Source organism: Canis aureus, chromosome 24, assembly GCF_053574225.1.
Source record: "Canis aureus isolate CA01 chromosome 24, VMU_Caureus_v.1.0, whole genome shotgun sequence".
In the NCBI taxonomy this organism is placed as follows: domain Eukaryota; kingdom Metazoa; phylum Chordata; class Mammalia; order Carnivora; family Canidae; genus Canis; species Canis aureus.
The window spans coordinates 26,959,118-26,983,672 of NC_135634.1; the positions used below are offsets into that span (position 1 = coordinate 26,959,118).

The 24,555-nt window shown below is 40.9% G+C and overlaps 1 protein-coding gene across 1 annotated transcript; it reads right to left on the reverse strand.

Moving 5' to 3' along the window:
- Positions 1-261: 261 nt before the first annotated feature.
- Positions 262-1,604, reverse strand: DEFB135 (defensin beta 135). The gene is made up of 2 exons (XM_077869655.1): positions 1,459-1,604; positions 262-519 (listed from the first exon to the last, which is right to left on the reverse strand). Exons 1-2 carry the CDS (start codon positions 1,514-1,516, stop codon positions 350-352), a joined length of 228 nt encoding a protein of 75 aa, XP_077725781.1. The 5' UTR covers positions 1,517-1,604; the 3' UTR covers positions 262-349.
- Positions 1,605-24,555: the final 22,951 nt, after the last annotated feature.

Sequence of the window (24,555 nt, forward strand, 5' to 3'; positions counted from 1 at the left end):
TGGGGTGCCCGGGTGGCTCAGTCGGTTGAGCGTCTGCCTTTGGGTCAGGTCATGATCTCAGGGTCCTGGGATCGAGTCCCACATCAGGCTCCCTGCTCCAAGAGGATCCTGATTCACTGCACTTGTGTTCTCTCTCTTTTTCTGTCTCTCAAATAAATAGGTAAAATCTTTTTAAAAAGAAAAGAGAGAGATTATTTCCATAGGAAAGACCTTGAATTGCCTCTAAATAAAGAGAAACAAAGCAGACACAGAAATGCAGACTAGCTAAAACATCATTTTAATGGGATGGTACAACTGAGAAGGATTTGGGTCTCCAGAGGAAATCAGCAGGAACCTCAAATACTTGGCACTACTTTCCAATCTGTACAGGTAAATACTTTTTGTTAATGCAGCACAAACGTGTAATATCACAAAGAATATGATATTCTTCACTTTTCCCACATGATTTCTTGCAAACACCTTTTGTTCGCCAGCATGTAGAAAAGACTCTTCTTATATACGCATTCGGTCCACTTCTAACTGTCAACGGAAACGAGGGTTAATGCACAGGGTACTACAGGGTTGTGATACCATGGATAAATCAGATTGCATCAGATTATTGTTTATAACTTTTTAATGGTAAATTGGGTATCAAAACATCCCAGTCATGTTATGGCTGAATGCCTGCTTTTCAGTGGCTCTTACTTTCCAGAGAACCTTTTATAAGTCATCAGTTCCCATGGTCCCCATTTACCTGAATCACTAATCAACTATATGCAGGCAGCAGGGCCCAGCATATTCAGCTCAGAATTCTGTCGTGGAAACATTTAGACCTCTTGAATATGAAGGTCTGGGCAGCCTTCTGCAGACCCCAACAAACCACAAGCAAAACAGCTTTTGAGAATCTCCACTTCAGTGACTTACTATCAGGTTGCTAGTTTCTGTCCAGAGGAGTAAATTGTGACCCCTCCCACCAATGTTCCCAAGGATCCCATCATACCATAAAGTTAAAACTTTGGAGCAACCCGCACTGTTTGTTGATTCTGCTCAACATCAAATTTGCCTAGGCTTCTAAATGTGTGGAAAGTAATCCTGGTAACTGACTTGGGAGTGCAAATTCTAAGAGTCCTGAAGGAATGACCCCTTCCCACCCCCAAATCCTACCTGTCTTCTACAGGTCTCATACTTTTTCTCTGTCCCACTTCTGCCAATACTATCAAACCAATTTTCCCTTCAAACTTCACAGACTCCCCAGACCAAAGTCCAGAACCATTTTCTTCACTGGAGAGAGCCACCTCCTGTTATGTGTCCTTGAAGGGCATCTCCATTTTCTGGAATAGCCCAAAGTGTCCATCTCTGTTCACCTCCCTTCCTGTTTCAACTTCCTTCATCCAAGTTCTGCTTTCTTCTCACTCTTGTAGAAGCCCGCACCCTGTTTCCCTTCACCATTTATAGTACAGGAAGGAGATTTCATTTTACCTGGTGGAACACAGGAGAGTAACACAAGGACCACAAGGACCAAGAGTAAGCTCTTCATAGCTGAACCAATCAGCAAAGAGGCAGCTGGAAGGCGAGAGGGAGTCACTCTATATGTAGCTCTCTTGACATGGGGACCTGCATGGCTAGTGAACCTTTCAGGAACGAGAACATCTGCTTGCTCCATTGAGCAGTCCAATACGCTAAAGCTCTAACTTTGAACATGACATTTCATCATTAAAATCTACTTCCTTAGTGCCACTTGCATGCCGGCAACTGAACTCACACTGTGTTCACACTGTGTGAACAGCCCTATTCTAGGCCCTGAAAGGATGCTGTGTGAGTATCTTTGTATCTTCATTGTACATCCACTTAACAAGTGCTTATAATGCGCAGAGAACTGTAAGGCTACCTTACATAGTTAACAAGATGTTTTCAGTAGTTGGTTTTAATCCTCTCCCTTTTGCTCTCACATACAGACAAGAAGATATTAATTTCCCATTTTAAAAGCAAAGAACATGAGTTTCAGGTGGAATAAATGACTTTCCCAAGTTGACACAGATTCTATATGGCAACAACATAATTTTTCCTGACTCCTGACTAGAGAAGAATTAAAGTATGACCCAGCCCAGTTCTAGTGTAGCCATTATCTATTTAGGGAAACAAGAGCTTCTCAAAGAGCATGGGTAAATCCCTCAAATACCACAACATGAATCTGGAGAGAACACTGCATGTTGTGGCTCCTCAGTGAGCATACCCTTTGTCCTGGGCAACGTGAAATACACAAAGAATTTATGATAGAATTCCTGCTTTGAGGCCCTGAAAGTCAACAGTGCTTGACAGTTCACAAAGTGTTTTTAGCTTGACAAAAGCTCTGATATTACACAAAGAGTACAGAACCCAGAATTAGAAATTTGAATATCAATCTGGACTCAGACTGATGAGCTTTTTATAAAGCAACTTGCTTCATCTCTTCAAACAGTAGTTTTCCCACTGGTAAAGTAGATCATACACCATCAGCGCTACCTATCCCTTATTATGAGGCCAGATAGGCAATTCTTGTGAAAAGTCCTTTATAAAATGTACATTTCTGGGACTGTTAGATCCATATAACAGAAGACATCTGAAACTAGAGATGGTAGATTGTGCCCCTCCAACCAGTGAGTAGAAGAGCCAGGACAGGAATCAATTTTTCCATCATTCTATCTCGTGGTTTTTCTTTTTTTTTTTTTTTAATTTTATTTATTTTATGATAGTCATCAGAGAGAGAGAGAGGCAGAGACACAGGCAGAGGGAGAAGCAGGCTCCATGCACCGGGAGCCCGATGTGGGATTCGATCCTGGGTCTCCAGGATCGCGCCCTGGGCCTCCAGGATCGCGCCCTGGGCCATAGGCAGGCGCCAAACCGCTGCGCCACCCAGGGATCCCAATCTCGTGGTTTTTCACCATTTAGTGTATGTATTTATATATTCACATATGTATATATGTATCACTTTATATACTATATATATTATAGTATTATATAATATGAGTATACAGTTATAGATAGATTAGATACATAGATACTATATATATATCATATATTATATATAGACTATTTACTAGACTTTACTAGACTATTGTTCTCACTTCGAAAACTTTGTGATGTGATTAAGGTTATAGATCTGTGGAAGACTCCTAAAAGAATTGCAAAGCAAAACAATCAATAAGTACAGAAAGTAGAAGACAGTAGGTTAGAAACCCCACAGGGAAATGATCAAGTGAGCACAAGCGTCCTAAGGGACACTCCCCTGAGGATCACTTTCTAATCTGGAGCATTAGCTACAGCCAGATCTGCATTCTCTCACGCCACCTGCCCATTACTTTCTCTTAACCAACTAATCTGCCTGCCCTCTAACTTCACTCTTTCCACAGTGCCCTCCAGAAACTCAGCTCCTTCTACTTTACATCTTCTCCCCCAACATGCTCTTCTACCTCTGGGTCCCAGTGACGTGCTGAGTTCTCCTCTGAGGATACTACTTCCTAGTAGCCTTTGATGATGGGAGACTGTTCATGGACTGATGTTCCACAGACCATGGGACAGGCAAGCAGCATTTCACAATCTTCTAAGGGCCCCATGTTATTTCCAGAACAATACCAGGTATGCCCCCTACCCTTCCTTTCCCTCACTCCACCTATGCCAAATCTTTACCAATTCTACTCCAACACATAGCTCATACCCAACCATTTCACTCCATCTCCACTACTGTCATCAATTCAAGGTACCACCATGATTAAACTAATTAAATACCTCCTAACTGGTCTCCCATATTATTTTTACATATTTACTATTTATCCTTCCTGCAGTAATCATAATAACCTTTATAAAGGGTCATGAACTTGGATAAAACTTTTTACTAGCTTCCAGTTGGGCTAAAATAGAAAGTGCTTACATGTACAACAAGGTCCACCCTGATCTGGACCCTGGTTGCCTCTCCCAGTCTAACTCCTTTTATTCATCCACTCCCTAACTCTTCCATGCTAATGGACTGTACTTTTTTCAAATATACCCACCTAAAAGCTTCTACACGTGTTATTCACACATCCTGGAAATCTGCATCAGCCTACCCAATCTTCACCCAACATTTATTCAGTTAAAGGGATGGTCTCATCCTCTTTCACAGAATGAACTTTCTTCTACTTGACTACAAGCTCAGTAACAGCACGGACCATGTGTATCACATATACATGATATTACATCAACCAAATCCAAATTTTTTCTAGGATGTTGTATTAGTTTTCTAGGGCTGCCATAACGAAATACTACACACTGTGTGGCTTAAACAACAGAAGTGTATTGTCTCATAGTTCTGGAGGCCAGGTGTCTATAATCAAGGTGTGTGAACAGTTGGTTCCTTCTGAGGGAGAAAGGGTCTGTTTCAGGCCTCTCTCCTAACTTCAAGTAGCCTCACGCATTCCATGGCTTAGAGATGGTGTTCTCCATGTCTTTACATCATCCTCCTTTTGTATGTGTCTATGTCTAAGTCCAATTTTGCCCTTCTTAGAAGGATATAGTCATATTGGATGACCTAATGACCTCATCTTTGATCATCTGCAGAGACCTTATTTCCACATAAGGTCACAATCACAATTACTGGAGGTTAGAATTTCAACATCTTTTGGAATAACACAATTCAACCCATAATAAGCCCTAAGCTTCCATTCCTAGGTAATATCTGTGACCCAAGGATATCACATCAAACACTTTTTTGAACACTAATTTTTAATTTTTAATTCTACCGTGCTACACAGAAGAAAAGTCCTCCATAGAACTGCTTCTACTCCTGGATTTCTGAAAGCTGGAATTCTGTTGAAGAATGTCGCACAAAAAAAATAAAAATAAAAAATAAAAATAAATTTTAAAAAAAGAATGTTGCACAATCTTGCAGATATACCGAGTTTAAAGATTAGGTCATTCCTTTTGCTTATCCTAGTCAACTTCAGATGCTATTTGATCTCATCATCCACCACAGCCCATCCTACATTCAGCAGATGGTTTTTCTTTGTATTTCAGGAAAAAATAGAGGTCAGAGTTTCCTACCCAACTCACCCAACAAGCAAGCATACACCTATAAATGCATATGCATCCTTCCCCTTTTCTTTCTTCTAAGAAATAAGTATTGATTCTTTTCCCCCAAATTATTCCCCAAATATACTTCCCCAAAGTATTGATTTTCTTCCCCATGCTGTTAGCACATTCTTACCATCTCTTAAGGTACATTGCTTTCTCATTAATCCCCTCTTTAAAAAAAAATTAAAATAGGGCCACCTGGGTGGCTCAGTGGTTGGGCATCTAGATGCCTTTGGCTCAGGTCATGATCCCTGGGTCCGGGTCCAGGGATTGACTCCCACATCAGGCTCCTTGCAGGGAGCCTGCTTCTCCCTCCTCCTATGTCTCTGCCTATCTCTCTGTGTCTCTCATGAATAAATAAATAAATAATTTTTAAAATAAAATAAAAAATAAATTTTTATGTAAAAAATACAACACATTTACAAAAACCCATAAAACAAATGTAGCGCTTCACAAATTATTATACCCAACAATAAATACACAAAGATCATAAAACAGAACTTTGCAGCTACCCCAGAAACCCCTCCATACTCCCATCCCAATCATAATCCCCCCAAGTTACTATTACCCCAATTTTACTAAATTTCTTTATAGTTTTTTCAGCCAGTTGTGCCTCCTTACAAACTAAAATTTTATCTTGACCATTTTTTATTTAATTCTTTTGGTATCTTTTTATCTATGTGTTCTCCCTTCTAATCTCTTGAAATTTATCAGTTGACAAGCTTTGGACATTTAACCTGCAGAGTTACCCACAACCTGGATTTTGCTGATTGCACACTTGGTCAGGTGCAGTTTAACTTGTCTGTCTACCCTAATATTTTCTGAAAATTGGCAGCTAGATCCCGAGTTTTCATCAGATTCTAGTTTAATCACTTTAGCAGGACTATAGATTTTTCTTGTGTCTTTTCATCAGAAGGCTCATAATATCTTGTCTTTCTTTTTGTGCTTTCAATAACTATTGATACTCAAAGCCTAAATCCATTTGGTCATCAAAGGTTGCAAAAGGGTGATATTTTAATTCCCAATGGCATTTTTACAGAAACAGAAAAAATAATCCTGAAACATATACAAAACTGCAAAAGATTTCAAATAGCCAAATGAAGGCTATTTGAAAAGGAGCAAAGCTGGAGGGACAACTGGTTTGCTCAGTCAGTTGAGCATCTGCCTTCGGCTCAGGTCATGATCTCAGGGTCCTGGGATCAGCCTGCTTCTCCCTCTGCCCTGTACCCCCATCCCACTCTGCTTGCTCACTCTTTATCGTGTTCATTCTTTAAAATAAATAAATACCATCTTTAAGGGGAAAAAAGAGAACAAAGCTGGAAGCATGTCACTTCCTGATTTCAAACTATTACAAAGCTATAGTAATTGAAACATTTTGGTACTGGTATAAAAACAGACACATGGACTAATTGAACACGTTCAAAAGTCCAGAAATAAACCCATGCATACTTAGTCAACTAATATTTGGCAAGGAAGTCAAAATACTCAATTGAGACAAGACCGTCACTTCAACAAATAGTAGTGTGAAAAATGTATATTCATGTGTAAATGAACGAAATTAGACCCTTATGCCACTGACACAAAATTAACATGAAATGAATTAAAGACTTAACTGTAAGCCCCAGAACCATAAATCTCTAAGGAAAAAAAAAAAGCTTCTTCACATAGGTCTTGTCCATGAATTTTTGGATATGACACCTAAAGCACGAGCAAAAAAATAAAAACCAAACAAATAAAACTACTTCAAACTAAAAAGCTTCCACAAACAAAATGAAAAGAAAACCCACAGAATAGAAAAAAATTTTTGCAAATCACACATCTAACAAGGGGTTAACATCCAAAATATATAAGGAACTGCTATAACTCAATAGCAAAAAAATAAGATAAAATAACCCAATTTAAAAATGGGCAGACAGGGCACCCCGGGTGGCTCAGCAGTTTAGCGCTGCCTTCAGCCTAGGGCATGCTCCTGGAGGCCCCGGGAACGAGTCCGTCCGCCGATTGGCTCCCTGCATGGAGCCTGCTTCTCCCTCTGCCTGTGTCTCTGTCTCTCCCTCTCTGTGGGTCTCTCATGAATAAATAAATAAACTCTTAAAAAAAAAAGAGGCAGGGATCCCTGGGTGGCGCAGCGGTTTGGCGCCTGCCTTTGGCCCAGGGCGCGATCCTGGAGACCCAGGATCGTGTCCCACGTCGGGCTCCCGGTGCATGGAGCCTGCTTCTCCCTCTGCCTGTGTCTCTGCCTCTCTCTCTCTCTGTGTGACTATCATAAATAAATTTTTAAAAAAATTAAAAAAAAAAAAGAGGCAGACAACCTGAATACACATTTTTCCAAAGAAGATATTCAAATGAACAGCAAGTACATGGAAGTTCTCAACATCACCAAGCACTAGGGAAATGCAAATCAAAACCCCAATGAGGGGCAGCCCGGTGGCTCAGCGGTTTAGCACCGCCTTCAGCCCAGGGCCTGATCCTGGGGGCAAGAATCAAGTCCCACATTGGGCTCCCTGCATGGAGCCTGCTTCTCCCTCTGCCTGTGTCTTTGCCTCTCTCTCCCTCTCTCTGTGTCTCTCATGAATAAATTAATAAAATTTTTTTTAAACCCAATGAGTTATCAGTTCACACCAGTTAAGGATGGCTATCATCAAAAAGGCAGGAGATAACAAATGCTGGCAAGGATGTGGAGAAAACGAAAGCCTTGCACACTTCTGGTAAAATGCAAATAGGTGCAGTCACTATGGAAAACAATATGGAGATTCCTCAAAAAATTAAGATTATATATATATATATATATATATATATATATATATATATATACAGATAGATATGCACTAACTCCCATAAGATCCAGCAAGTCGACTTCTGGGTATATATCCAATGGAAATGAAATCATTATGCTGAAGAGATATCTGCACTCCCATGTTCACTGCAACATTATTCACAATAGCCAAACATGGAAACAAATGAAATGTCCATCAAGAGATGAATGGATAAGAAAATGGGGCGGGGCACACATGTGCACACACACACACATACACACACACAGAGACTGGAATAATATATAGCACAAAAAAAGAAAATCATGCCATTTGTAAAAAACATGAATGGATCTTAAATGTATTATGGTAAGTGAAATAAGCCAAACAAAAAGACAAATTCTATATGAGCTCACTTATATATGGAATCTTAAAAAACCAGACTCAGAAACAGAGATCAGATTTGTGTTTGCCAGAGGCAGAGGGTGGAAGGTGGAGGGAAAGTGAGTAAAGGTGGTCAAAAGATGCAAACTTCCTGTATCAGGTAAACAAACTCTGGAGATGTAATATACATGATAACTATAGCTTTAAAAACTGTTTTTGAACTTTGTTAAGAGAGTAGATCTTAAAAGTTCTCATCACAAGGAAAAAAAGGTGTACCTATGTCAGGTGATAGATATTAACTAAACTTATTGCACTAACACACTTGCACTTATTGTACTACACAATATGTTATACAGATTATACCTTAAATTTATAAAATGTTATAAATTGTATCTCAGTAAAACTGGGGGAGAAATTTAAGTAGCAGGTAGATTAACCAAAGTTGTTCGGGAAGATGAGAATTTGATTCAAAGAATGTTAAAGACAATTTTAGAACTCAATCTTCCCAGTCCCTTTATTTTAGATACTAGGATACTGAAAAAACTGCCAAAGTCACACAGAAGGCCATGGGAATCTAGAATTCAGGAATCTGTACTCCCAGAGATGTTATCTTTTTTTTTTTTTTCCCGGCTTTACTGAGGTATGATTGATAAATGAACACTATATATATTTCAGGTGAACAATGTGATGTTTTGATATTCATATACATTATGAAATGATTCCTCTAATCAAGCTAATTAACATATCTATCACCTGACATATTTGCCTTTTTCATGGTGACTATACTTAAGATCGATTCTCTTAGCAAATTCCAAGTATACAATACAAAACCTTATTACCAGACCTGTTATCTTTCAGATTCTGCGTTCCCTAGGTGTCAGTAAGTTGCCTCCAGTCATACCTATGTCATGATATGATGCATCTTCACATATACACACATGCACTAACAATCTCTGAAGCATGAGGTTTGACATGGATGGCGTGTTGAAACACTGACTTACAGGCAGAGGAAATGGGTATAGCCAGGGAGAGTCCTTGGTCCTAAGATTCTACTAACCCCAAAATTTGAGAATCCCTTGTGAGGCTCTTAGTATCTATAACACATAAAGAAATTTTATAATACTCTCAAAGTAATCCCCAAGTTTAATCACTAGCTTTTTATAGGCTTTTTTCCCTAAATGCAAAATAAAGTTACTATCATCCTTCTTTTTCTCCTAAAGTCTTCTTTCACACCTCCTTTATACTGGAATGTTCCCCCACATTCTTTCCTCCACATTCTTTCCTCGGTATTGTCCTTAATTCACCTTGCAGTCTCCCCATGGGTGATTCTATCTGTACTCAGAGCTTGAAATCTGGTGAGGACCACACAAATGCATTAATCAGGGCTCTACAATTGAACTGCTGGGCACTAGTGGAGAAAAATCACACACAAAAAAAGTAGATTAGCACCTCTGCCAAGTCAGGGAAGTGCCCAGAGCTGCCTGACTACTCTTCTGTCTTCTTACTCAAAACTATCTCCCAAATGCCACTGTACCTTCCAAGTTCCTGCACTTTCTTCAGACCTTGCACGTCATCATCTCCATCCTCCCTTCCAATTGGCAACAAGGCCTCCTGCATCTCCAGATCCAACCCTCAGTCTACACACCTCGGGTGTGAACCCCTTCCTTGTCTCCTTCTGCCTATCACAGTGAATATGCCAACAGGATCTCCATGGAACAAAGGTCAAGGTCAGCAGTTTCTAACTGGAACACGTATGTTCTTGAGGGTCAAAATCTTTTTGCCAAGTTCATTGAGGACAGAAACGAGGCGCCTCAGGGTGTGGTGGGAGGAGGTGGTGACACTGGGTGGTGACAGAAGCCAGCAAGATGCCTTTGCACGATTGCCCGCACCAGGAGGCCAAGGGGCAGCAGAGCCCCCTGCTTCCTGCCTTCCATCTGCTCCACACCCTCGGCCTGGGCGGGAGAGGCAAGGACTCCCTACCTTCTGGCTTCCCCCCCGCCCAGCACCCTGCCTCCTCCCCGCAAGGGCCCGACAGCGGCATCAGGCACCCCTCTCTGAGCAGAAGGGGACCCTCGGCCCCCCACCCCGAAGTGGTGGCAGTCTCACCCTTACCTCCTCTGCAGAGTCTCCCACGCCTGTTTCTGGAGGAGGCGCAAGGCGGCCCGGCCCCGGGAGGCACCACGGACGACAGGCAGCCAATGAGCCCCCGGGGCGTCGCCGGCCCGGGTCACAGCACCCAGGCTGCGCAGTAGGCGGGAGTGGGGGGGGGGGGGCCGGAGGGCGCGGGGCCTCCGCCGCTGCCGATGCCTTCACACAGCAGCTCCCTGCGGGAGGCCGGGACAGCCTACGGGGAGCACCGCAGCGGCCGGGCCAGAGCCCCATGGGGTCCCGGCCCCAGCCGCAGCCCCGAGCTAGACGGACCACCCGCTGCCTGGCCCCTGACACGCGTGACACGGACAGATGCTGCACTAGGGACCTAAGGCCGGCGGAGCCCACGCTGCCCGGGCAGTGCACGCGCAAGCGGAGCACCTACAGCTGCTTGGACGTCGGCAGCGAGGGGCCTGCCGGAGGCCTGGGGCGGGGACGACCGGGCAGACGCCTATGCCAGGGACAGCAAGGTGGGCACGTGCATGCCCAAGATCCTGCGCACCTTCAAAAGCAAGAAGTGAGTCTCCTGGTGCACCAGCCCCAGCTCCAGGTGCCCGCATCTCCAGTGCCATCCAGCAGGGCGCCGGGCGCTCACACCACGGCCGTGGGGAAGCCCGCTGAGGCAGAGCAGGCTGCCCGGCCACCCACCTGGAGCCTGCCGGCCTCCTCCCCTGTCCAGTCCCGCCCTGGAGCTCTAGCCTCACACCGCGCCGCCACTTACTCCCCCAACCTCATCTCCAGTTCCTGTGCCCTCCACCTCCCCCTTTATACTCATCTGCTGCCACCATCTCTCTGGGCTTCGAGTCCCCTTTGGGCCTTCATTTGCCTCAGCCCCCCATTCTCTCCGGGCCTCGTGGCTCAGGACTTGGGTGTCTCAGGGCTCCCCTCTGCTCACAGCCTCCTGGAGATGCTGCTTCTTCACCTCTTTGCTTTCTCCGGGCAGGGAACTGCATCCTCTCTCCCTGGGTCCCCCACCTCCTAAGGGCCAGTTGTCTCCATCTCATCTCAGGCAGCTTAGCCCTACTGCCTCCCATGCTTGCACATCTCCTTGCTACCCTCTTCTGCTTCCCATCACCTTTCTTGATGGCCCATCCTTCCACATGGAGGAGGCAGGGCTGGTTGCAGGCAGTCTGTGAGGGATGGGTGGAGCCCTACCGGAAGGCTGGCCCTCTCAGGAAGCAGTGAGGTCGGGATGGGCCTCTGGCAGAAGGAGGTGGGTGGGAGCACAGAGGAAGCCTGAGGGGGGTGAGGGGAGCTGTCCTGCTAAGAGAACTGAGGCTGACATTGGCCACTCTTGCCTCAAGGTGCTGGCCAGCACCTGGCAAGTTGTGAGCCAGGTCTGGATGGTTGATGCTGGATGCTTCATGGAGGGTCTCCTGAACACCCTGACAGACACATTCATAGGCATTATCCCCAGCCATGCTCAGGAAAAGAGCTGGATATGGAGCACTTGTACTAGAACAGGTGAGGGCAAGGGTAGGTGTGGGGGCACCTGAACCCCAACCCATGGCTCCTAAAACCTTTGAAGTAGAAATGGTCCTTGCCCTGCAGGTGCCCAGCAAACCCCAACTTCACCTTCTTTAGGATGCTTTCTTCTTTGTCATCAACCCACAAAATCTGTCCAAGAGTCCCTGCTTACCTTTCTTGTGTCTTTTTCACCTCCAGAGAGTAACTTTGATTTCGAGTAACACATTTTGGCACCAGATGTTTAGAAAGTTCCCCCACTGTGGGTGCTAGAATTGTGAAATTTGTGTTTCTGCTATTTCTTCCAACAGTATGGGGGATTTTTTTTTCTAAGTATAAGAAATCCCAATTGCTCAGATTGGGAAATGATTTAAGAAACAAGACCACTGAGTGAAGGCAGTAGTTCTGACTCCAAGCAGTTGGAGAAGGGAGGGTGGTGGGGATGGGGGACACTTTCACTCCCCAACAGCTCATAGTCTGATTACCAAAGGCAACACCCAAGAGTGACAGCTGAAACTTTTGTTCGGGTGAAAAAGGTCACTGAGGAGTCAGATAAGCTGGAGCATTCTTTGGCTTTGATGTGCTTGCTAACAAGTTTGATTTGCCCCTGGACCCTCCTGTCTGCATCCTCCATGTCTTGCTGAATACCACAGCTTCGCAAATGTGATTCTGTGTGTTTTGGTGTCAGCAATAAAACTCAATGCACAAAATAAGAAATAAAGAGCCTCAACTTCCATATTTACTTTGGCATTTCTGGAGTTGAGGAATCATGCCAGTTCTTCCCACAACCCCATTTCATCGTCCTTTATAAATGAAAAGCAAGGGTGCCTGGGAGGCGCAGTTTGTTAAGTGTCTGACTCTTGATTTCTGTGCACGTCATGATCTCATTGGTCGTGAGATTGGCCAGAGGTAGGGCTCCAAGCTCAAGGAGTCTGCTTGTCCCTCTCCCTCTATCGCTACAAATAAATAAATAAAATCTTTTATAAATAAATAAGTAAAACTAAAAGCATACCCAAAAGCACCTATCCCAAATCTTGCTCTGATGCAACAACTTAAGATGTAAAGTCTCCTAGGCAACAGAATGTCAACTGAAACTTGGTTTGGAGAGTTTCTTTAATGTAATGCCAAATACTTTGGTCCCCTTTCATATGTTCCAAATTCAAGTATATTCATAAGTCGCAGGATTGATGGCAATTTTCATTTAACTACCTCATCTTTTTCATTACCTACCTGCTGAAAGTATGCACTGTTCCTGAATAAAGTCTCCATGAAAGTAAAGCATGAGAAGAAGCACTGAATGTGGTGATACCTTGTTTCATCTAAGTGACAAAGTCATGTCAGGAGTCCATGCTTATATGTTTCTATATCTTGGAATTATAATTCAAAAGTAAGAACTATGGCAGAAGCCATGAATTAATTTGCTCATTTGAGTGAAAAAATAAAGTCAGATCTTTTCTGATGGAAAGTAAAGCTAATTAAGCTGATTCATTTGATTAGTTTCTATGGTGGGTATTCTCCATGGATTAAATGAACTAAAGCTGAAGTTTTGAGTTTTAATGAAATGCATTTAAATCACATAAGATAACATCAGTTATTAAAAAATATATTGGCAAACATATGTAGAACTTAACAGTATTTCAATTTCCCAACTCTTTATAAAAAATAGGCAGTTAAATGATATGATTCTAAGTAATTTAAAGCCTTTTTGGTAGGGACGCCTGGGTGGCTCAGTCAGTTAAGCATCTGCCTTTGGCTCAGGGTGTGATCCTGGGGCTGTAGGATGGAATCCTGCATCAGTCTCCCCCCAAGGAAACTGCTCCTCCCTCTGTCTTTATCTCTGCCTCTCTGTGTGTGTTTTTTACAAATAAATAAAATCTTTAAAATAAGATAAAGTCTTTTTGGTAAACTCAGAAATTAAGAAAGCAATGACTCTAAAGCCTGGATAATAAATGAATTCATAAATCAGATATTTATAATTCTTTCATACCAGCAAAATTGAAGGGAGACATAATTACTTGTCAAGTGATAGGGTATTTTTAAAAATTATAGATCATTAATGATTTTTTGGTATATAACTCAGAATTAAGGAATTGTAAGATGGTGCTATCACAAGGCTCCTATATCCATCTACTCATTTTACAAATGAGTTTTTTAAATGCACTTCATCTGAAAAAAACAGGAATAGAACTCATTATAAAATCTTATTCTAAAAAAAATCTTATTCTAACAATAAGAAATATTTATCTAAAGATATGTGAACCAATTGAAAAAACTTATTTTATCCATCTCATTGAAAATAAATTTCTGATCAAGTTTTACTTTGTACAATTAATTACTTGTCAAAATTGATTTTTTATTTGTATTGTTTTGTTCAATTGAATACTGATAATAATGATAATGACCACTTGGTCCAGAAAACATTTCTAACATTAGAACTAGACATGGAAAAGTTGAAAACTTCTTTTTTTCTTACAGAGATAAAATAGAATAGTAAATCTTGTTCTTGCCTTAGCTCTTCATTTTCACAGGCAAACTCCTGAGAACTATGTCCATTTGCTCTTTATTTTATCCCTTCCCAGTGAAGATTATGGGCATTGGACCACCTATGTTGACTATAAGACTTGCCCCAAAATAATGTTTGCATTCCAAAGAAAACCACTTTACCTTTCTGTGCTTTCAGGTATTTTATTTTTATTTAGAAATGATTGTTAAAGGATTAAAGAAGATGAAGTTGTTGAGGCACAATTGCTCAACATGGTCAGTGCCCTTAACGTTAGCTATTATGGTAACCATGGTTTGGATGAAGTTCAAAACAAAACTAACTTCTCCCTGTTGAAAATTGTTGCTCCCCTTGCTCCCACATCAATGAATGAACCATTATCCACTCAACTACCCATGCTAGAAACTTAAATGCTGTTCCTAACTTGGCCCTTTTCCTCACTCTCCTCAGAGTTAGTCAAACCCAAGCCCATTATATTGCTTAAATATCTCTAGACATTGTTCATTTGGGTTTTTTTTTTTTATTTCCACTGTCCCTAGCCCAAGCCACCATATGTTTCCTGGATTGTGACAGCAGACTCTAATAAAGTGTCTTGACCTCTCCAGTGCATTCTCCAGCCAATCCCTCTCAAACATCTGAATACTTTGCTCCTTTACTGAAGCTTTCAGTTGTGTCCTACTCTCTATATGACACAGCCTAATTCCTTCTTTAGAATGATAAACAAGAGCTATCCCTGACCTTACTTCACTTTCTCTCACTCAAATACTCCATACCTTCTTCATCCTCTGAATTTACACATAAAATGTCTCTGCCTGCAAGTGGTTTTCTCCCTACACTCACAATCATCACTTTACTTGTACAAAATTCCTTAAGACTCAAGCTTGAGGGGCACCTTGGTGGGCCAGTGCTTGAGCATCTGCCTTTGGCTCAGGTCATAATCCTGGGGTCCTGGGATCGAATCCTGCATTGGGCTCCCTGCAGGGAGACTGCTTCTCCATCTGCCTATGCCTCTGCCTCTCCCTCTGTGTCTCTCATGAATAAATAAGTAAAATCTTAAAAACAAACAAAGATTCAAGTTTGAGTGTCAGGTTACTGATGCTTTTTGAGAGTCTCCTGCCCCTTCCGGGCTCTATTACCCACATGGTTAGAGACTGCCCTTCTATATTCCTGAAGCAGTTATGTAAACCTCCAACAATGTGTTTACCACATCATATTTTAATTTATTCTATCCCTATCAGTCTGATATCTCTGAACCATTGCTTACACATGATAAAAGCTCAAGAAATAGTTGTTGAAAAATGAATAGGTAGAGACTTTCTGAACTATTTTTGTAACTTTTTTAGACATCTAAAGCTATTCTAATGATTGATACCGGTAAAATAATAATTAATAATAATAATAATAATAATATTGTTTTAAAAGTTTTTTATCTTGGGGTGACTTGCTGCCTCAGTCAGTAGATGTGACTTTTGATCTCAGGGTCATAAGTTTAAGCTTCACATTGGGCAGGGAGCCTACTAAAAAAATTTTGTTGATCTTTACATATTATACTATATTCAGAGAGAGAGAGAGATACTGATTTCATGACTTTAAGGAACTTATTATCTAGTAAGGGAGATAACATTAAGGATTATATGAAGACACAGACTTTAGGAAGGAGTGTTGTAGTAATCTATATGGGACCTGAAATGATAAAGAGGGCAACAGGAAAGAAAGACAGAGGGTAGTAAGGTGAAAATTTTCCCTACTGATAGCTAGATTGTTAAGATGACTACAAATTGAAATGGAAACCAGACTGATACAACATACCCTGACTTATGAACCACGTAACTGAGAGTGAAATCAGCAAGATGGAGGAACAGAAGGCCTTCTGCTGTAGTTGTCCCACAGTAACAATAGTTTGGCAGCCAGCCACAGAGAAAAGTACCTTTGTGGGAGCTTTAGGATCCAGGTGGTAGACTGTGAAACCCCAGTGGAGCCCTAGACCAAGGAGGGCTACTTTTGTGAAAGCAGGTCCATGCCCAGTTGGCAGGTTCACTCACTGCAGTCCCAACAACAGACCTGGAAATGACCCCATGCCCCTGGGAACTCAGCTACAGCTCCATTTGACTTTGGTCCTGTCACAGCAGCATTGTCAAGGGGCCCAGCAGAAGTCATGCATACCCATGCCCCAAGTAACAGGTCCACTGACTTCAGGCCCAACTGTGAGCCTTGAAGTGACTCAGGATCCACCTCCAGTCCCTCTTAGCCACCAATACTGCCCTTACCTAAACCAAATGGAAGATACACCCATGCATGAACCAAGGGAAGCTTCCCAATGTCAATCCAACTGCAGATCTTGAAATAAGTTATGCCACTGTAACTCAGCTCCAGCCTCCTATAGCAATGGGCTGGAAACCCTTCTGCTAGCACACCAGGAACCCACCAGAGGACACATCCATCTGTGCCTGGGGAGAGGAATATGAAAATCCAGCCGGTTAAGGCTTATAAGACCTAAAACAAAATCAACCTAAAGAAAAGTACTCCAACATACGTATCAAATTGTCAAAAGTCAAAGACAAAGAGAATTTTTTTAAGCAGCAAGAGAAAAAAAGACTTGTGACATACAAGGGAATTCCCGTAAGACTATCAAGAGATTCTCAGCAAAAATCTTCCAGGCCAAGAGGGAGTGGAATGACACGTTCAAAGAGCAGAAAGAAAAAAAAAAGCCAACCAATATTGCAATAAACAAAACTTTCCTTCAGAAATGAAGGAACAGTAAAGACATTACCAAAGTCTGAGGGAGTTCATCACTTCTAGATTTGCCTTCCAAAAAAATTCCAAAGGGATTTTCTTAAGTAAACAAAAGATCACTAAGTGATAGTATGAATAAACAATGTAACTTTATACCTCAATGGGTTAGATAAGGAATAACACAGTAAGCTCAAAGTCAGAAGTACAAAGGAAATTATAAACATTAGAACAGAAATAGGGACTAGGAAAACAATAGGAAAGATAATAAAACTAAGAGTTGATTTTTTTAAAAGATATACAAAATTGGCCATTACCTAGAATAATCAAGAGAAAAAGACAAGGAACTCAAATAAAATTATAAATGAAAGAGGAGACATTACAACAGATGCCACAGAAATATAAAGAATAATTAAAAACTGCTATGAAACCAATAAATCATGCTCAGCTCAGCCTGGGAGGATATGATCTGTATCTCAGAGCACCCTATGATAAAGGCATTCTTGGATACCATGAGGAGCTTCCTGACTTTAAGGATGATAAGATATCTCAGCATGGATTTGTACTCCATCCACCAAGTAAGTCTCAACATTAATATTATTTCAACTTTGGGAACCATGTATTAGGCCACAAACCAAGGAAAATCAGTGTGAGATATGTGGACTTCAGGCTCATATCAATTAGAAACATTACCCTCTGGACAAACCCTCACCAATGTAATTATGAGCATAAAAGATTCCACCTGTGTCTACACTCCAGCAGGACATAGGGGCTCTCATACAGTCACCCTTGCCACAACCAAACTGACATAGAATATTCTAAACCTGGAGGACTTAAGATGGTAGAAGAGTAGGGGGACCCTAAGTTTGTCTCATCCCTCGAATACAATAATTATCAAATCATTCCAAACACCTGAGAGATTAATCAGAGATCAAAGAAAACAAATGCTGTAAGTCTACAAGTAGAAAAGTGACCACCATTTGGAAGGTAGGAGTTTCAGAAATTTGAATCTGGTGTGATAGAGCTGAGGGATCCTGTTTAAGGAGGCTACTACAAAGTATTATAAGCAACAGAGTGTAGAATCAGAACTTTTAGAAATCTGCTACAGTGCGGAACATGCCTGGTTTAATAAAGGTGCTCGGGTGGCAAAGAGTGGAGGAACCCAGGTGTGACAGTGGCATCTAAGAATCCCTGGGGTTGCAAGAAGAACAGGGGGTGCCTGAGTGTGGCAGTTCTCAGGCATAGGAGCAGGGAGCAGGGAAGCCAACTGAGAACAGTAAGTCTAGGTGCCGCCATTCTGCTTGGTGTTGCCATAAACTGCAAAGTACTGCACGTTTGTGCAATTGCTTTCCTCTGACAAGTTCAGCAAAAGGCAGAAGTGTGGGGAGATCCCCCCACCCTAATAACAGCTGATGTCTGTGCTGCAGGAGTTCCAAAAATTTGGAGTTTTGAAACTCAGTCATATGCCCAAGATAAAAAATAAAAATTAAAAAAAGCTGGTCAGAGGGTGGGTGAACACAGAGTTCTGAAAGAAACCAGGGAGACAAGAGTGATTGATTACTTTTCTGTGAAGGCTCACTGAAGAGTGGGGGGGCATGGATTTTCAGCTCTAGGGCTAGAAAGCAGAGCCCCTGCCATATTCTTCCTGCTTGTCAGAATGGGGTCCAGAGCTGCCTACACTGAGCCCTACCTCCCTGTAGCATGGAAAAGCGTTTCCACTAGGCAAGTTCACCTGAGAATCAGTGCAACAGACCCCTCCCCCAAAAGTCCAGCACAAACAACTCTCACACAAAGTTTACTGATCATAGATGGCGGAAAAGCTTCAGGTCTAGGGGAAAATGATATATAGCGTTCTTTACATTTTTATTCTTTAGACTTTTAGCGATGTCCACTCTCACCACTGCTGTACTAGAAGTCCTAGCCTCAGCAATCAGGCAACAAAAAGAAATAAAAGGCATCTGAATAGACAAAGAAGTCAAACTCTCATTCTTTGCAGATGACATGATATTCTATGTGGAAAACCCCAAAGACTTTACCTGAAAATTGCTAAAACTCATATGGGAATCCAGCAAAATAGAAGGATATAAAATCAATGGACAGGAATCAGTTGCATTCTATACAGTAATAATGAGACTGAAGAAAGAGAAATTAAGGAATCAATCCTATTTACAATTGTGCCCAAAACCATAAGATACCTAGGAATAAACCTAACCAAAGAGGCAAAGGATCCATACTCTGAAAACTACAGAACACTTATGAAAGAAATTGAATAAGACACAAAGAGATGGAAAAAAGTTCCATGCTAATGGATTGGAAGAACAAATATTGTTAAAATGTCTATGCTACCTAGAGCAATCTATATATTCAGTGCAATCCCTATCAAAATACCATCAATTTATTTTACAGAGCTGGAACAAATAATCCTATTGAATCAGAAAAGACCCTAAATAGCCAAGGAATGTTTAAAGAGAAAACCAAAACTGATGGCATCACAATTCTGGACTTCAAGCTACATGACAAAGCTGTAATCATCAAGGCAGTGTGATACTGGCACAAAAACAGACACATAGATCAATGCAACAGAGTAGAGAACCCAGAAATGGACCCTCAATTCTATGGTCAACTCATCTTCAACAAGTAGGAAATAATACCCAATGGAAATAAGACAGTCTCTTCAACAAATGATGTTGGGAAAATTAGACAGCCACATGCAGAAGAATGAAACTGCACCATTTCCTCACTCCATACACAAAAATAGACTCAAAATGGCTGAAAGACCTCAATGTGAGACAGGAATCCATCAAAATCCTAAGGAGACCACAGGGAGCAACCTCTGTGACCTCAGCTGCAGCAACTTCTTGCTGGACACATCTCTAAAGCCAAGGGAAACAAAAGCAAAAATAAACTATTGGGAGTTCATTAAGATAAAAAGTTTCTACACAGCAAAGGAAACAGTCAACAAAACCAAAAGACAACTGACAGAATGAGAGAAGGTACTTGCAAATGACATATCAGATAAAGGGCTATCCAAAATCTAAAGAATTTATCAAACTCAACACCCAAAAAAATGAATAATCCAGTCAAGAAATGGGCAGAAGACATAAATAGATATTTCTCCAAAGAAGACATATAAATGGCCAATAGACACATGAAAAAATGTTCAATATCACTTGGCATCAGGGAAATACAAATCAAAACTACAATGAGATACCACCTCACACCAGTCAGAATGGCTAAAATTAACAGGTCAGGAAACAATAGATGTTGGCAAGAATGCAGAGAAAGGGGAACCCTCTTATACTGTTGATGGGAATGCAAGCTGATATAGCGACTCTGGAAAACAGTTTGTAGGTACCTCAAAAAATTGAAAATAGAGCTACCCTATGACATAGCAATTGTGCACCTGGGTACTTACATCAAAGATACAAATGTAGTGATCCGAAGGGGCAGCTGCACCCCAATGTTTATAGCAGCAATGTACGCAATAACTAAACTATGGAAAGAGCCCAGATGTCCATCAACAGATGAATGGATAAAGAAGATGTGTTGTGTGTGTGTGTGTATATATATATATATACACACATTTCCATTATATATATATATATATATATATAATGTAATATTACTCAGCAATCAAAAAAAAAAAAAAATGAAACCTTGCCATTTGCAATAATGTGAATGGAACCAGAGGGTATTATACCCAGTGAAATAAGTCAATCAGAGGAAGACAATTATCATATGCTCTCATTCATGTGTGGAATTTAAGAAACAAAACAGGGGAGCATAGAGGAAGAGAGGAAAAAATAAAACAGGACAAAATCAGAGAGGGAGACAAACCATAAGAGACTCTTAATCATAGGAAACAAACTGAGGCTGGAGGGGAGGTGGGGGGAGGGAAGGAGTAACTGGATGATGGGCATGAAGGAGGGCATATGATATAATGAACACTAGGTATTACATACAACTGATGAATCACTGAACTCTACCTCTGAAACTAATAATACACTGTATGTTAATTATTAATTGAATTTAAATAAAATAAAAAATTTTAAAAAAGAATGAAATCTTGCCATTTGCAAGAATGTGGGTGGAACTAAAAAGGTATTATACTAAGTGAAATAAGTCAGAGAAAGACAAATACCATATGATTTCACTCATATGTGGAATTTAAGAAACAAAAGAGATGAACATAGGGGAAGGGAAGGAATAATAAAATAAGATAAAAACAGAGAGGGAGACAAACAATAAAAGACTCTTGACTATAGGAAACAAACAGGATGGCTGGAAGGGAGCGGGGATGGGGTAACTGGGTGATGAGCATTAACGAGGGCACTTGATGTAATGAGCACCCGGTTTTATATGCAACTGATGAATCACTAAATTCTACCCCTGAAACTAATAATACTTTACATGTTTACTAAATTTAATTTAAATTTTTAAAAAATTTAAAGAATATTTCAAATCCATGATGACTGTTTTGCATTACAAATTAAAATATTTTTAAAGATTTTGTTTATTTATTTATTTGACACAGAGAGATAAAGAGCACAAGAGGTGGAGTGGCAGGTAGAAGGAGAGGAAGAAGCAGGGTTCCCACTGAGCAGAGAGTCTTTATTTATTTGACAGAGAGAACACAATCATCACAAATTAATGTATCATGATATTTGTTTCATAGATAAATCTTATGAGCATGTTTTATGTGAATCTGACCCTAGGGGGTATCAGATATGCTTTTGGAAACTGGAAAACCAGGAGATAGACTTTGGATTATGTAATTTCACAGGATTAGTGACAACCCTAGAGTTAGACCACTCTTCCTCAGATACTAACATTACCTTTCCCCTTAACCTCTACATAGCTTTGCTTGTATAAAATCACTTTCTTATTAATATTTCTATAGTGGATATTACCTGCTTGAGTGATGTTTCAGTGTAAAGGGTAGGCCAAAAGAGGTTTTGCCTAAAGAACTGTCAAAAGTTAAAGGCTTCTAACTTCCTTAACTCTAATCTCACTCCGTAAGTCCATCCTGCACAAGGCTGCTGAATGGATTTATCCAAAAGGCATATCAGACCTTATCATTTCCTTGTACTCCCTTTAGTAGTGCCTCTATAACATATTGAGTCTACGTCTGTGAAAATTTCACTCATGGTCTTTTGTAACTTGGCTCTTCCTCCCTCTTTAGCTTCATCTTAACCATGCCCACACTTTAACAATACATAAATATGTGTTTATATCTGCACACACTGCATTCTTCTATACCTTTGTGCCCTGATCCTGTAACTCTGTTGAGCTTTTCTGGAACCCCTTTCCTATGCTTCCTGGTTAATTTCCATTTACCCTCCAAGATTCTACTCCAGGATATCATCTTCTCCAGGAATCTTTTTCTGTTTTCCTCAAAGCTCAGTTTATGCCCCAAGTTTCCATAACATCCTGTATATTAACTACTATAGCTTTTATCTCATTATATTAAAACTATAACCTTATGACCCATGTGACTATGAGGGCAAGAATCTTCCCTATACTGTAAATCCCTGGAATGCCACATGGGGCCTGACATGAAGTAGAGTACCCCAAATGTTCACATTAACTGAACTGAATTTCCCCTTTTTTCTGCTCTCTGGAGCCCTCTATCTCCATACTGGAAATAGATGGATGTATTGAATTTCTCTTTTACAGTCACATTGGTTTGTGCCTCACTTCTTACAGAAATAAGTGAGAAAAGGAAAGGTGGGCTGAGGATTTGCTCACAGTTATAAGCAAGGCTGAAGATTTGTCACATGCCAGATTCTTGATCAGTGTTGCAGAAGTGCCTTTCTCCACAGTGCCTTACAGAAACCCATGGAGATAAGGATAGCCCAGTTTTTAACAATTGTGCCAAGAAATTTGAGGAAGAGGAAGAGACTTAATTGTTCAAGGGGAAAATCATGTTTTGTAAACAATCTGGCAGATACTAAGGAAGAAAGCTAGCTATCCCTGGGGACTTCTGGGCACTAGTCCCAGTGGTATTAGGGCATCTGATCTTGAAAGCAAGCATTGAAGCCTTTCTTCCCTGTGTGTAGCGAGGGACCAGTTCCAAGCCAACATCTCCTCACAGAATGTCCTAAGACTCCAAGCATAATCAAATTTTGCTGAAGGTAATAAATGGATTCACCTGATTACACAGCCCCTTCCAGGCAGATGTGTCTCTTGATCACTTGGAACAACCAGGTCTCATTTCTCTTTCTGAACTTCTGCAGGTGCAGAGAGTGATTTCTTTATTATCATTGTGTTGAAGTAGCTGTTATGTGTAACCATCTGGATTCTTCCTGCTTGAGTTTGATTTTGGGTTTGGTCTGAAGTCATCTTTCAGACTGTAGAGTGTTCTGGACTGTGCTGCAGATGAGTCAAAATTTAAGTCAAGTTTTCCTGGTAATTAGGATTGTTGTGCTCAGGCCCTTCATTGCTCTGGCCTGAAGACCTCCAGTTGTTAAGGAGCAGGCAGGAATGAACTCTTACCATCCAACATCAGTGGGTTCCCTCATCAGTTCTATAGCGGAGATTTAATTTAATAAAGGCCAATGAGTGACCTAATGGTATAGTGAGTTGTTTCCAACATTAAATCCTAAAAATAAAATACCACAGTTGGTTAAAATTCTGTCTGAAAACTGGTTACCAAAAATACTACTTCTAAAATGGTTCATGTTAGACTGTGGGATGGCTGAGGATTGGGAACAGGGATATAAAGCACCTAATGGGAGGATCAAAAGAGGAACTAGTTGTCAATTGATATGGAAGTATTCCAACGTTTTTTAGTAACCGGGTACATATTGGCTGAATATTCGTATCTGACCCTTATCTGAAATTTCACTAAAAGAAAAGTGATAAGTCTGCTAGAAAAATCAGGCTCTTGGTAATTCCATCAGGATTTGGAAAATGTAGCCCACAGGGATATTGGAAAAGGGAGGAAATTGGCAGAGGGGCCCAAGTTCTACAAGTCTGAAGAAAGACAAGTGCATTGGGGAAGCACCACCTTGCCTGAGTCTCTCCTGTTCTTTTCCTATCCCTCTCCTCACACAATTCTTTTGACTTATAGGAGTATACCAATATGGTCAAGCCCCTTCTCTTTTCATGATAAGGAGAGGAAGAAGCAGAACTAACAATTACCAAGAGCCCACAGGTGTGGTGTGTTTTTTTTTTTATACTTGCCAATTCCAAGTCTTTATCCATATGATAACCTCATAAAGAGGTATATTTGTATTTATTTTGAAAATAAATAATCCTATGCAGAGAAATATGCAGAGAAATTTGGTAATTTATCCAATAACACATAACTCACAAGTAACAGAGCCCAGCTGCCCATCTAAATCTAACAGAAGCCAAGATTTATGTTCTTTCCATTGTACCATATGGCCTCCTTCAATGGAACATTGTTAGAAAAGTTTTGGCAATTACAAAAAAAGACCATTCTATCTCATTTATTACATTGGATGCCTTCACTTAAGTATCTGACCATGGGCCCTACACACAATGAAT